General features: G+C 42.6%; 1 protein-coding gene across 1 annotated transcript in view; it reads left to right on the forward strand.

The window, feature by feature from the left end:
* The window catches only part of GLP1R (glucagon like peptide 1 receptor), a 95,732-nt gene that overhangs the window by 27,186 nt on the left and 55,719 nt on the right, over nucleotides 1-12,827 (forward strand). Inside the window, exons 2-3 of the mRNA XM_061991269.1 lie at nucleotides 7,606-7,702; nucleotides 9,006-9,116. Of these exons, the coding sequence (XP_061847253.1) occupies nucleotides 7,606-7,702; nucleotides 9,006-9,116 (208 nt within the window). The remainder of the gene's footprint in view (nucleotides 1-7,605; nucleotides 7,703-9,005; nucleotides 9,117-12,827) is intronic.

The raw sequence follows: 12,827 nt of genomic DNA on the forward strand, positions 1-12,827 counted from the left end.
AAACTGATGGTTGGAGCATCAACAGTTGCAGGACTTTTTTGACAAATTTATAGTAACTGGAGAAATTGGATCTTGACTGATGGTCTTAGGGAGGCAGTAATAGCATCCTGCCATTCATATGCTTTCATATTCAAATTAGAAGTGGAGAAAAGTGGTGACAAATTGCAGGAGGAGATAAGTCTGTTCTGTGAAGAGCTAGCCCTGTTGCAGAGTTATGCTGTGCTACAGCCCCTGGTTTTAAGCTTCTGTTCCCAGAGGTGCTGTTGTGGCAAGCCAAAGTGTCTTGTTAGGTAGGAAAGTGTTTTCAGGAAAGTGACTGTATCTAAGCCCCACAGAGTTGTGCTCTGCCCCATTTGGATTGTGAACTGAGGACAATACTGAGGACAATTCAAGTTTCTGTCCACACTGTGAATTAAATCTATTACGTGACCAGCTGAGCTTCCACTCTGTGTTAGTTTTTATTGATGAAGACCTCTAGCTTATGGTGACTTAACAGATGATTTGGTAATAACCATATTATACAAGAAAGAATGTCAAGTTAGAATGAGCTTAAAGCTGATCCTGAGCAGAATAGCCTTAAAATAATGTGCTGCAATGGACTTTTTAAAAAGAGCAGTAAAATTTAAAAGTAACTCCTTAATGCTTCTGAGGTAAAAGCCAGGAAATGGAATCTGAACGTTTGTGATGATTCCTTTTACAGCAAGGTCTATGAATCATAGAATCATACAATGCTTTGAATTGGAAGGGATCTTAAAGACCATGGGAGGGACACCTTCCACTAGGCCAGGCTGCTATCCAGCCTATGGCCTTAAACACCTCCAGGGATGGAGCATCCACAGCATCTCTGGGCAACCTCTTTAAGTGCATGACCACTCTCACAGTGAAGAACTTCTTCCTAATATCCGATCTAAAACTACTCTCTCACAGAACCACAGAATATTAAGGGTTGGAAGGGACCTTGAAAGATGATCCAATCCAACTCCCCTGCCAGAGCAGGACCACCTAGAGTAGGTCACACAGGAATTCATCCAGGTGGGTTTTGAATGTCTCCAGAGAAGGAGACTCCACAACCCATCTGGGCAGCCTGTTCCAGTGCTCCCTCACCCTCACAGTGAAGAACTTCTTCCTTATGTTTCTTTGGAACCTCATATGTTCTAGCTTATACACACTGCCTCTTGTCCTTCATTGGACATCATTGGGAAGAGCCTGGCTCCATCCTCCTGACACCTGCCCTTTACATATTTGTAAACATTAATGAGATCCCCCCTCAGTCTCCTCTTCTCCAAGCTAAAAAGCCCCAGCTCCCTCAGCCTTTCATCATAAGGGAGATATTCCACTCCCCTCATCATCTTGGTGGCCCTGCGCTGAACTCCCTCCAGCAACTCCCTGTCCTTCTTTAACTAAGGGGTCCACAACTGGACACAATATTCCAGATGTGGTCTCACAAAGGCAGAGGGGGATGAGAACCTCTCGTGACCTACTGCCCACAGCCCTTCTAATACACCCCAGGATGCCATTGGCCTTCTTGGCCACGAGGGCACATTACTGGCTCATGCTCATCCTGCTGTCCACCAGGATCCCCAGGTCCCTTTCCCCTACACTAGTCTCTAAGAGTTCATCTCCCAACCTGCACTGGTACATGACATTATTCTTTCCCAAATGCAAGACTCTACACTTGTTCTTGTTGAATTTCATTAGATTTCTTCCTGCTCAACCTCCAGTCTGTCCAGGTCTCGTTGAATGGCAGCACAGCCTTCTTGTGTGTCAGCCATTCTCCCTAGTTTAGTATCATCATCAAACTTGCTGACAGTGCCCTCTGTTCCCTCATCAAGGTCATTAATGAATATATTGAACAGTACTGGTACCAGCACCGATCCCTGAGGGACTCCACTAGATACAGGCCTCTACCTAGACCCTGCCCCACTGATCACCACTCTCTGCCTTCTTCCCTTCAACCAGTTCACAATTCACCTCACTACCTGATAATCCAGCCCACACTTTCAGTTTTGCTGTGAGGATGCTGTGGGAGATGGAATCAAATGCTTTACTGCAATCAAGATAAACCACATCCACTGCACTACCACCATCTATCCACCTGGTTACATCTTCATAAAGGGCTGTCAGACTTGTCAAACATGACTTGCCTTTGGTAAAACCATGTTGACTGCTCCTAATGACCCTCTTGTCCTTTAAATGCCTGGAGACAGCACCCAGGATAAATCGTTCCATCACCTTTCCAGGGATGGCGTCCTGTTTTAGGCCCATCAGGGAACAAAAGACCACGATTAGCCTCAAGTACTAAAGTCCTGGGGATTGCCAAAGGGCAGGGAGAGCTTAATTGCTGCTTAAGGTCCAGGACAAAACAGACCAGGCTACTCGGCTTGGGGAGGAAAACAGAAAATAATTTCATGCAGCACCAACTGAAGCATAACCATAAACCCCAAAACATAACAAACATAACACAACACAGAGTGGTGCAATGATGAAGAGTCCGACCAGCCCTTTAAGACCACCTTCTCCCCACTCCTTCCCTCTTCCTGGGTTCAGAGTCTTGATCCCGGTGTTTTTACCTCCTTCCCATCGAACGGCTCAGACGGACAGGGAATGGGGCTTTCAGTCAGTTTATTCCTGATAGCTTCTGCCGTTTGTCTCTCCTCCAGGCATGTGGGCTCCTCACCAGTCCTCCCTGCATGTCCATGGGGTACCTCACACACACGGCAGCCCTGCACGGGCTGCTCCGACATGCATTTATCCCAAAGGCTGCAGCTCCTCTCTGCCTCTTGTGTGGGGCTGCTCTGCAGCGCACAGGCTCTCCAGCACGGCCTGTGCCATGGCCGCCTCCCCACACAGTCCCTCGCCCGTCCGGGTGCACTCACACAGAGCTGCTGGTGGCTCTCAGTCCTGAATGCAGGGGTACAGCCTGCATTCTCACCACTGCTTGCAGAGGGATCTCTGGTCTAGCGCTCCTCCTTCCTCCTCCTCTGACTGTGGGGTCCACGTGGTCGCCTCCATCTTGTGTCACTCTTACACCTCCTCCCAGCACTTCAAATTCCCATCCCTAAATAGTGATGGCAGAGGCGCCAGATTGACCCAGCCGAGCTGGAGGTGGATCTGAACCCAGGAGCTGGGGGAGAGTCCAAAAACTCTTTACTGGGTCTTCACTGCAACCTTTTCCCCCTGTTACCAAGCAAAAGCTGCTCCTTGCTAAACCATGACAGATGGAGGTGAGGCTGACTGGTCTGTAGTTACCCAGCTCCTCTTTCTTGCCCTTTTTGAAGACTGGAGTGACATTTGCTTTCCTCGTGTCCTCAGGCACTTCTCCCTGACTTACTGAAGGTGAAGGAGAGTGGTTTATCAATGACATCCACTAGCTCCCTGAGCACCTGCAGGCACATCCCATTAAGACCCATGGAGTTATGTACATCCAGTTTGCTCAACTGATCTTTAACCCAGTCCTCATCAACTGAACAAAACTCCTCCTTTAACCTGACTTCCTCTGGAGTCTGGGGGGTCTTAGCTTGAAGTCATTATCCTTTGTCCTATCACTCCATGCCTTTGTAAAAAATTCCTCTCCAGCTTTCTTGTAGCCCCTTTTAGGTACTGGAAGGCTGCTATAAGGTCTCCCCAGAGCCTTCCCTAGGCTAAACAGCACCAGCTCTCAACCTGAGACAGGAGAAGTGCTCCAACTCTCTGATCACCTTTGTTTCCTTCCTCTGGAGTCATTCCAACAGGTCTGTGTCCTTATGTTTGTGGCCCCAGAGCTGGACACAGGACTCCAGGTGGGGTCTCACCGGAACGATGTAGAGAGGGAGAATCACCTCTCTCAGCCTGCTGGCCGTGCTGCTTTTTGATGCAGCCCAGGATAGGGTTGGCCTTGTTGGCTGCAAGTGCACATTACTGGCTCACATTCAATATTTCAGGCACCAACAGCCGCATGTCCTTCTCTGCAAGGCTGCCCTCAATCTACTTTTTGCCCAGTCTGATTTCCACAACCCAAGTGCACTTGGTTGTGTTAAGCTTCATGAGGTTCACATAGGCCCACCTCTGAAGCCTGTCAAGATCTGTCTGGATGGCATTTCTTCCCAGTCCAGTGTGTTAACTGCACCACACAGCTTGGTGTCATCAGCAAACTTGCTGAGGGTGCACTTGACCCCATTGTCCATTTCATCTACAATGAAATAGTGCTTGTCCCAACACCAGCCCATGAGGAACACCACTTGGTACTGGTCTTCACCAAGGCAACAAATGATTGCTACACTAAGAGGCTTTCCTATGGAAGCGTTCAGGAGATGTAGGGAATTCTATCTTCAGACTGTTGAATGAGCTTACTTACCTCTAGAGATTAATTACAGTTAATTACATACATATGCTGAAAAGCTCCCAGTCTCCCTGCTCTTGCCTGTCTTAATTTTTCTGCATCTGTTTTATGCTCCTTAGGCTGTACCATTACTCACCTCATTAATGTCCTTCAGTCATTCTTGCCCTCTGACTCCCTCACCTTAGCCAGTCAGCCCTGTTTCCCTCTGCTTTCCATTACTCTTCTGTGATACATTTTCAAGATAGCAAAGGTACTGCTGTTTTTTTCTCCCATGATTGAGAACAACTGAAAACAAACTAACCCCCAAAAAACCAAAGCCACAACTAAAATGCAAGGACTAGTGCTTTTAGCAACAAAAATACAGTACTGAATTATTTAAGCTGTTTGAACTTTTGTAATTTGCCCCAAATTTGGGGTGCTGACCCAGGAACCTTGGCATTGTATATGCATTTTTGGTGCTTTGATGTTGCAGAAGGAATTAACTGTTCAAGAAAATACAATGTCTCTTATTTGAATAACTACTCACACTCTAAATCTGTGGCAGTGTATAACTAGTGATTCTTGTTCACTTGGACCAAAATCTCTGGGAAATGGAGATTAGCATATATTAGAATGAAAGTCAATTTGTCTGATAACAAAATGTGGTATTTAGTTGAACCAGGAATAAATGACTGTGTAGAGAGAAGAAGTTTTGTAATCTTGGAATTTATATTTGATTGTCTTATTGCAACAGACTATAGATTATAGAAAACTGTCTACCAAATCAGTCATCTTCACAAAAAGGCATGTCTAATTATTTTACTCTAAGAGTTTGCTAATCTCCTTGTTAGAGTTGTATTCTTATATTATGAGAAATGAATAGAATATTTCTACTTTTTCATTAAACGGAGGGATAGAGGCTTGCTTGTAATTAAAGCCAGTTACTCCTGCACTCATTAAAGACAACAGAAAAAAACTTGATTTAGAAGAAAATACTTTAAGGCCTGCTGACTCCAAAATGCTAATTTTCATAGAGTAAGAAGTTTTAGGGTGTTCTCAGGATACTTTTAAAAGGTAGAGTCTTGTTCCTAAATGAAACTGTGTATGTATCTCTATCTTGTAGTGATTTTAAAAGGTGTGTTTGGGTTAGCTTGATGTGGTCATATTTGCAAGCATGAACAATAGCTACTTTTTGGGAAGATGTGTGATGCAGCTTCTGAAATTATTCTGAATCATAATTTAAGAGTTTATCTTTAAAATACTTTTCCTAATTCATTTATTGAGGTGTTAACTTGGTGATGAGAGAGTTGGGAAACAATCCTGTATAACTTCAATAACCACCCGTTTAAAATGAAGACCCTTTTAAACAGTGCATAACCTGCAAGTTATTTTTTAAAGAGTACCTGAGAGAAATTTAGGTTAGAAACTTGCTCCCTCTCTTTGTACTCTGGTCATCAATCCCTATTCAGCCTACATGTATCTGTAGATGACATCTTAGTTTTAGAATTACTATCTATGTGTTTCTCTCCACACAGCTGTAGACATAAATTAGGTGATGTTTTCTTTCTCCTTCAGGCACATTGAGCACAGATTGCTCTGCAACAGGTTTGTGTGTTTTTATAGGCACATGGGGTTAAAATTCAGTAGGATGCAATCATTTTAGACTAGGGACTTTAGCACAGACAGACTTTGGCAGTGTTTATTGGCAGAGATAAGATTATTTAAATCAGGCACACAAGGGTCAGATTTTCAAAGATCCACAGGTTGTGCTTGTTTTGACTTCAGGGGGAGCTGGCTAAATCCTTCTAAAATTGTGGCCTGGAGGCCCTAGCTACAATGGAGTTGTGTGTAAATATGGGCAGTTACTGTTGAAACATGGCACAAGTATCTAGTAAATGTTGTACTTATCACGTGTACAAGCGCATCTTTGCAATTAAATGTAACGGTTTAATCCAGGCAGAAGCAGCATGATGGAGATGGTGTTCTGTGTTTTGGGTTTTTTTCAAACCTTTTTTTTTTAAACTGGGATACAAGAGAAAAAGCCTTGAGAGGTGTATACTCCAAAAATGCTGGTTCTATTTCTCTTCATATATGACAAGGTGTCTAAATGATATCCAAATTTCAGTCCCATTGATTGTAGCAGACAGCATTCATTTTGGCTTTCCTGAAATGCAGTGTAGGTTTAAAAATACTTCTTTGTTTTAAAACTATCCTTCCCATGCCCTGGTTTCCTTCTAACCATTTGAAAAAAAAGTTTAGAAGCTCAAATGGAAAATAAAAATTAGCAACTGAAGCTGTGAGAGTAAAATTACAGGGCTTATTTACCTTCATGGCTCACTTAATAAACTGATCGACAGTCAGGATTAAATGAATTTCTCTCCACTCAGTGTTAATGTGTTGTACCATGAGGTTCATGCTGTTGATTTTATGTCTGAGACATCCACGCTGGTCCTTTCTCTGGAAAAAGAATGCTGAGTTAGCTGCATTATTGATTGCTTACAGCCTGCTAATCCTGACGTTTTAAATTTGGTTTATACAAATGCAGAGAGGGGAGAGGAAGACTGATGTCTCTACTTAAATGCAATGAGTAAGATGGGCCACTGTGAGCCAGGTGGGGCATCCGCTAAGGTTGTGCAAGCAGATGGCACTAAATATTGCAGCTTAATAACAACTAGTTTCCTTTGTGCTCCGTCAGAGTTTGTGCATACTTTTCCCCTGCCCCCTTGGTACTTGGTGTAGCTGATGGTGAATCATGAAGCCTGTCAAACTGTGCAAAAAAGGAGCGCTTTCTGTGGTTTCAGGAAAAATATACCGAATGCAGGGAAAAGCTATTGTTCATGGAAGAAATGTTGAGTAGGAAACCTTTCATCCCTGTTCTGGAAGAGTACTTGGGGAATATCTGCTGAATGAAGTGAATTAACTTGGTCTCATTTATGGGATAGGAGAAATGCTGAATTTGGAAAGAAGTCCTCTCCCAAAAGGACTTGCTGCTGTCCCTGTCTTTCCGTGAGATAATAAATCATCTGTTCAAGTGAGTGAGGCTAACTCAGTTTGGGCTTCAGTGAGGACACATTATAGTTGTTTGTGGGGTTTTTCCAGTTCCTCATGACACAAATAGAAAGGATTTTCTTTGGTTGCAATCAGACATATGCATAGCAGCATCTTTTACCCTTTATAGTTAGCAGTGCTGTTTTGGCTTTGTTTGGTAGTCATTTTGTTTGGTAGTCATTTTCACACATACCTTCTCAAGCTACAAGATACACATTTTAAATCCCTACAACGTCTGAGACTCGTGTTTTCTGTTTCAGAGTTCAGATGAGTCCCTTTCTGGGGTTATGCAGAAGTGGAAGGAGTATCAGCTTCAATGTCTGAAATACTTGTATGAGACACCACCCATTGTGGCAGGTAAGCCTGCTTGGTAGGGATAGGATATATTAATTTTTAAAATGCATTATAGCAGTAGCAAAGGAGTGATTATGAACTTGAAAGTGCTACTTCAGCTTACTTTCCAGTCCATTTCTTCTTTATTGCCATTTGCTTCTGCCTGCTCTCTGTGGGACTCCTCCCTCTGCTGTGGAAGCATTTTAGGGAACAATTTCTTTGTAAAGATGTTAGTGTTTAGGTCCAGAGTGCTTTGCAAATGGTGGCTGTAGCACATCAAAACAGCACAATAATGTAATAACTCTGAAACTTTTTTAGGGGTCAGGGCTGAGAAAACACACAGGTGTCAGGAAATCTGAGACCGTGCTGTTCACATTGACCAGCAGTTTGTGGGCCTTAAAGTTGGTATAAATTATTTTGAACATCGTAAAATGCTCAAATGACTTCAAAAAAAAAAGTGCCATAGTGAAAAGGAGAATGCAGCTTGTCTTAGGAGCTGAGCTGCTGTAATGTGCCGAGAGCAGCTGCAGTATGTCACCATTGTCGTGTTTAGAGGACACTGGTGACTTGTCAATGACGCTTATAACTGGACAAGAGTGTGGCCTCTCCTAAGCTTCAATGCTTTTGTGACACACTGAGAAAGATAAGATGGGTCCAAAATTGTGTCTGTGAAGAATTATTTCAAAACTATTAATTTCCCTTCTCTTCACTACATTGTTATGTCAGAGTGAGAGCAGTAGCTAAAGACAGCAATGGCAAGGCAACATTCATCTCCCTCCGCTCCGTTATCCTGTTGAGCGGTTGAGTACTGCCCTCTAAGAATGACAGTTTAATAAATCTGAAGTTGAAGTATTCTCATGTTGATTAAGCTGTAATGCAAAGTTATGGTTGTGTGTGGGTATTTCATTGATGGATCTATATATTAGGCTAGACTTTGCAACTGCATGACTGAACCATTCTTGGGATTGATTATCTGCAGTATTCATAGCAAAAATGATTTTAAATTGAACTGAGACACATAAAAGTATAACAGAGAAAAGATGGGAATGGATGAGTATTGATTTACTGTACTTGTCCCTTGATTCAGTCAAAGACTGTAATCTGTTCTTCAGTTCCTCCCTGAAACAACAGTTTACTGTTGTGTGGGGATAAACTCTTCTGGACAAATAAATTTAATTTAATATCACATCATAGTTTAATTGCATAATGCTGTTATGGCTTGAATGCATGTGTCTGTTTCCTTTTGTCTTCTGCTTTTCAGTCTTTCTCCTTGCAGTATTAGTTCAAGGCAGTGGCATGACCCTCTCTTCCATCTGTCTCTCTGCAGAAGGCAAGTTCTGCAACAGAACATTTGACAATTATGCCTGCTGGCCAGATGGACTGCCTGGCACCTACGTGAATGTCAGCTGCCCCTGGTATCTCCCCTGGGCTAACACAGGTAAGAACTTTTCCTTACAGGCACAGCTTTAAACCAACCATGTTTTCCTTACACAGTCTTAGCAAGGATAAAATCGGCTTAAATGGCCATAAGAGCAGCCAGTTCTTTGCAATATAAAAGTAGGGACAGGGCTCAGTATGGTAAATACTTTATTTCCATTTACTAGGAGGAAATGAAAATGAGAGAAGGGACTTAAAGGCTGCATTTAGTTTGGATTTCTATGCTCTCATCTGGTTTTGCTGCTTGAATAGTGGTGGCTACTAATAATAGCACTGTAATGCTTGTTGAAGACTGACTAACAATAATAATTGCGTAGTTTGAAAACTGAGGTAAAAGTAGCAAAGCCAGACAATAGGTCATCCTATAGTAAATAAAGACCAAAAAAAGGTCTAAAGTGAAAGTGTTTTGTGCTGCTTCCCGAGGTAAAATTATTTCTCAGCGTGCTGCAAGAGGAAGGCATTATCAATGGTTGCAAAGACTTTTTTTCCTCCCTGAAAACTGTATTTTGGCTTCAGGTTTTACACCCTTATGTATATGTACACTTGATGCCACTGAAAGGCATATTAGATCACTTTGTCTAGTATTCTGTCATTTAAATCGGTGGTTTGTACAGCTTGTTCTCTGTGAAGACCTTTCTATGTTTTGAAGTCTAAATGAAGCAGTTTATTACCTAGCTACCTTGATGTGGTGAATTGACGTTGGCCTCTGTTAAGAGACAGAGGATACTTGTTAATGAGGATGTATAAATCTGACTGCTGGACATAAAGATGGTTTAAGTGTGGAGTACATATTGGAGGTATGGGTAGGAATGGAATGAGAAAGAAAAGGAAAGGTAGGATCAGAGAATACTTGGATGTGTTGGATAATGTGGGACCTGGGCATGATGCAAATGGTATGGAATAAGGGGTGTAAATTGTACTGAGTCTAAGACAGGGATAACTTTCCTCATAGTAGCCCATATATTTAAGTTCTTTGTATTTATGGCTGGAAGTGTTGGTAATGCAGCAGTGATTTGTCTGTTGCTGAACAGTGCTTGTACAGCATCAAAGTGCTCTCAAACTCATGGGCTGCCCAAGGTCAGTAGGCTAGGGGACTGCATGAGGTTGGGAGGCAGCATTACTAGGATAGCTGACCTGGTCTGACCAAAGGGATATTCCCTACCATAGGACATCGTAGTCAGCAATTAAAGCTCAGGGAAAGGGGGAAGAAGGAGGTGCAGGCACTCACAGTTATGGTATTTGTCTTCTCAAGTAATAATTATATATGCTGAGGCCCTGCTTTCCAAGAAGTAGCTGGACTGATGGGAAACTGAATAAATTCCTTGCACATGTAGCTGTCTCTTTATTGAATTGTCATTATCTTGAAGCGGTGGTGGTGTGTGTGTGGAGAAATCATCACACCAAAATCAAAATGTCGTCACAATACTGACAAAGATGGACAATTTACACACACACAAGAAAACTCCGCCCCTTGTTCCTTCACTACTTTACAACCACAAAAGATTGTCCACAATTGTTCCCCTCTCTGGCAACATCCAGTCCCAGTTTTTCCCATTACCTCTCCAAGTTACTGTCTTTATCTTGACCACCAAGCTTTGCCATCTTTTCTTCCTCCTTATCCTGTTGAGGAAGGGGAGTGGGAGAGTGGCTGAGTGGGCATTTGTCACCTGGCCAGGTCAACTCGTCATGTCCACTATGGTATTTCCAGAGGCCACAAGGAAGTCTCTGCTTTGGTGCCTGTAGCACTTCCTCCCCTCCATCTTCTTTGACTCAGTCCTTTCAGGGCTGTTTCTTACACCTTTGTTTTTTTTTTTCCTCACCCCTCACTGCCAGGTGAGCACCATCTTGGCTGAAGGGCTCAGCTGTGCCTTGCTGTGGGTCTGTTCGAGCTGGCCATGTCTAGCACAGGGTGGCTCCAGCCTCTCCTCACAGAGGCCACCCTGCAATCCATAGCTGCCAACACCTAGACACAGAGGCCCAGTAAACTTGTTAACCTGCTGTAGCACTTGATGGCTCTTGCTGTTGTGTGGTAGAAATGCTTGGGAATGTGCAGATATGGTGATGAGATGGAGGGATGGGGGAAAATGCCAGGTCAGCTATCGCAACCTATTAATTTTCTGGCTAGCTTTACGCTTATCTCAAGAGTAAGTCTAAAACAAAATTTCTGAGTCTGGATTGCTACTTTCGCTATAACTTTGTGCATCTTTTATACTAGGGTTTCAAGGGAAGAGATGAGAACCAACATTATGGTGTATTTAGTGGTTAGAGACAGCTGTGCTGTGTGTAGGAGAGATGATCTGCTCCACTCTTTCTGCCCAAATGCTCTGGGGTCCTGGTGCCACTTTGTTACCTATTCAGCTTTGCCTGCTTTCCTAAGTGACCTGTGTGCTTTGGCAGTTTTATTGCTGTCTTGTTTGTGCTGCACATGTGTGCTGGGGTAATACCCACCCCCTGTGTGTTATTGTTCAGTATTCTATCAGCTGAATATTGTGCTACTGTGTCCATATTTCTAACTTTTGCCCATCTTTTGTATTATCTTGATAATAACTGACAAATTGATAACCTCTGAAGTAAAAATGCTGTTTGCTAATCCTCTTCAGATTATTAATAAAGGTGTTATGCTTTCAGAATGGATAAACAGTCTTTTACAAATGTATGAAATTAATATTTACCTGAAAATTATTTGACATAAAGTTATCAGATCCTGCAAAATTTTTTCAGTAGTGCTAATCTTTCTGGATATCTGAAACTCTACACAGGATTAAGCTTTCCTGTAAACCTCTTCACTTGAAGCCTTTAGCACCCTAGAGACAGTTGACTTCCACCTGCTCTTGAAACATCACTGCTGAAGACAGTGGAGGTTTAACAAAATACTGCAGATGAAGGAATTTTTGTAATGTGCAATATCTTTCATACTTTCAAAACAAGATTTTTTTTAAAATTAATTATCTTGAAAAATATTGTTTGTTTCAGTGAAATGAATAGTGGCATTTTTTATAACCCCTTGCTAGGGAGGATTGCAAAAGTGCTTCAGAAAATCATTAATCCTCTGGATATGTTCCCTGTTGTGCATACTGTGCATATGCCTCAATCTGTTTTATCAGCAAGGAATAAGAATGGAACAGAGAGGCCTTTCATTGTCTAATATATAACAAGAAGTTTGTATCAGTGCCAGATATACAATTTAGGATCCTGAATTACCATAACCTGATACTACTTCATGACATCCTGTAGAGTCATCTTCAAAGGCCTAGGAAGTCCTGGTGGACACCAAGCCCAGCATGAACAGCAGTGTGCCCTTGAGGTGAAGAACACTGACAGCTTCCTGGTCTGTTTGAGGAAGAGAATCACTAGCAGATCAAGAGAATGATCCTTCCCCTCTACTCTGGGGGATGAAACATATCTGGAGTGCTTTGTCCAGTTCTGGGTTCCCCAGTATGAGAGATACGAACATACTGCAGCAAGTCCAGCAAATGACTGTGAAGGTTATTAAAGGGATGGGAGCATCTCTCATGTGAGATGAGGCCAAGAGAGACAGTATTCTTCAGCCTGGAGAAGAGAAGGCTCAGAGGGGGATCTTATCAGTGTGTATGGTCATGACTTAAAATGCAGTAAATTTCCTTTAATTATTTAATCATAAGATTGGTCAAACACCTGGAACAAGTGATAAAGAGAAGTTTTTGAGTCTTAAAGATGGTCAAAGTTTGACTGA

This window comes from Colius striatus, chromosome 2 (assembly GCF_028858725.1).
Source record: "Colius striatus isolate bColStr4 chromosome 2, bColStr4.1.hap1, whole genome shotgun sequence".
Classification (NCBI taxonomy): domain Eukaryota; kingdom Metazoa; phylum Chordata; class Aves; order Coliiformes; family Coliidae; genus Colius; species Colius striatus.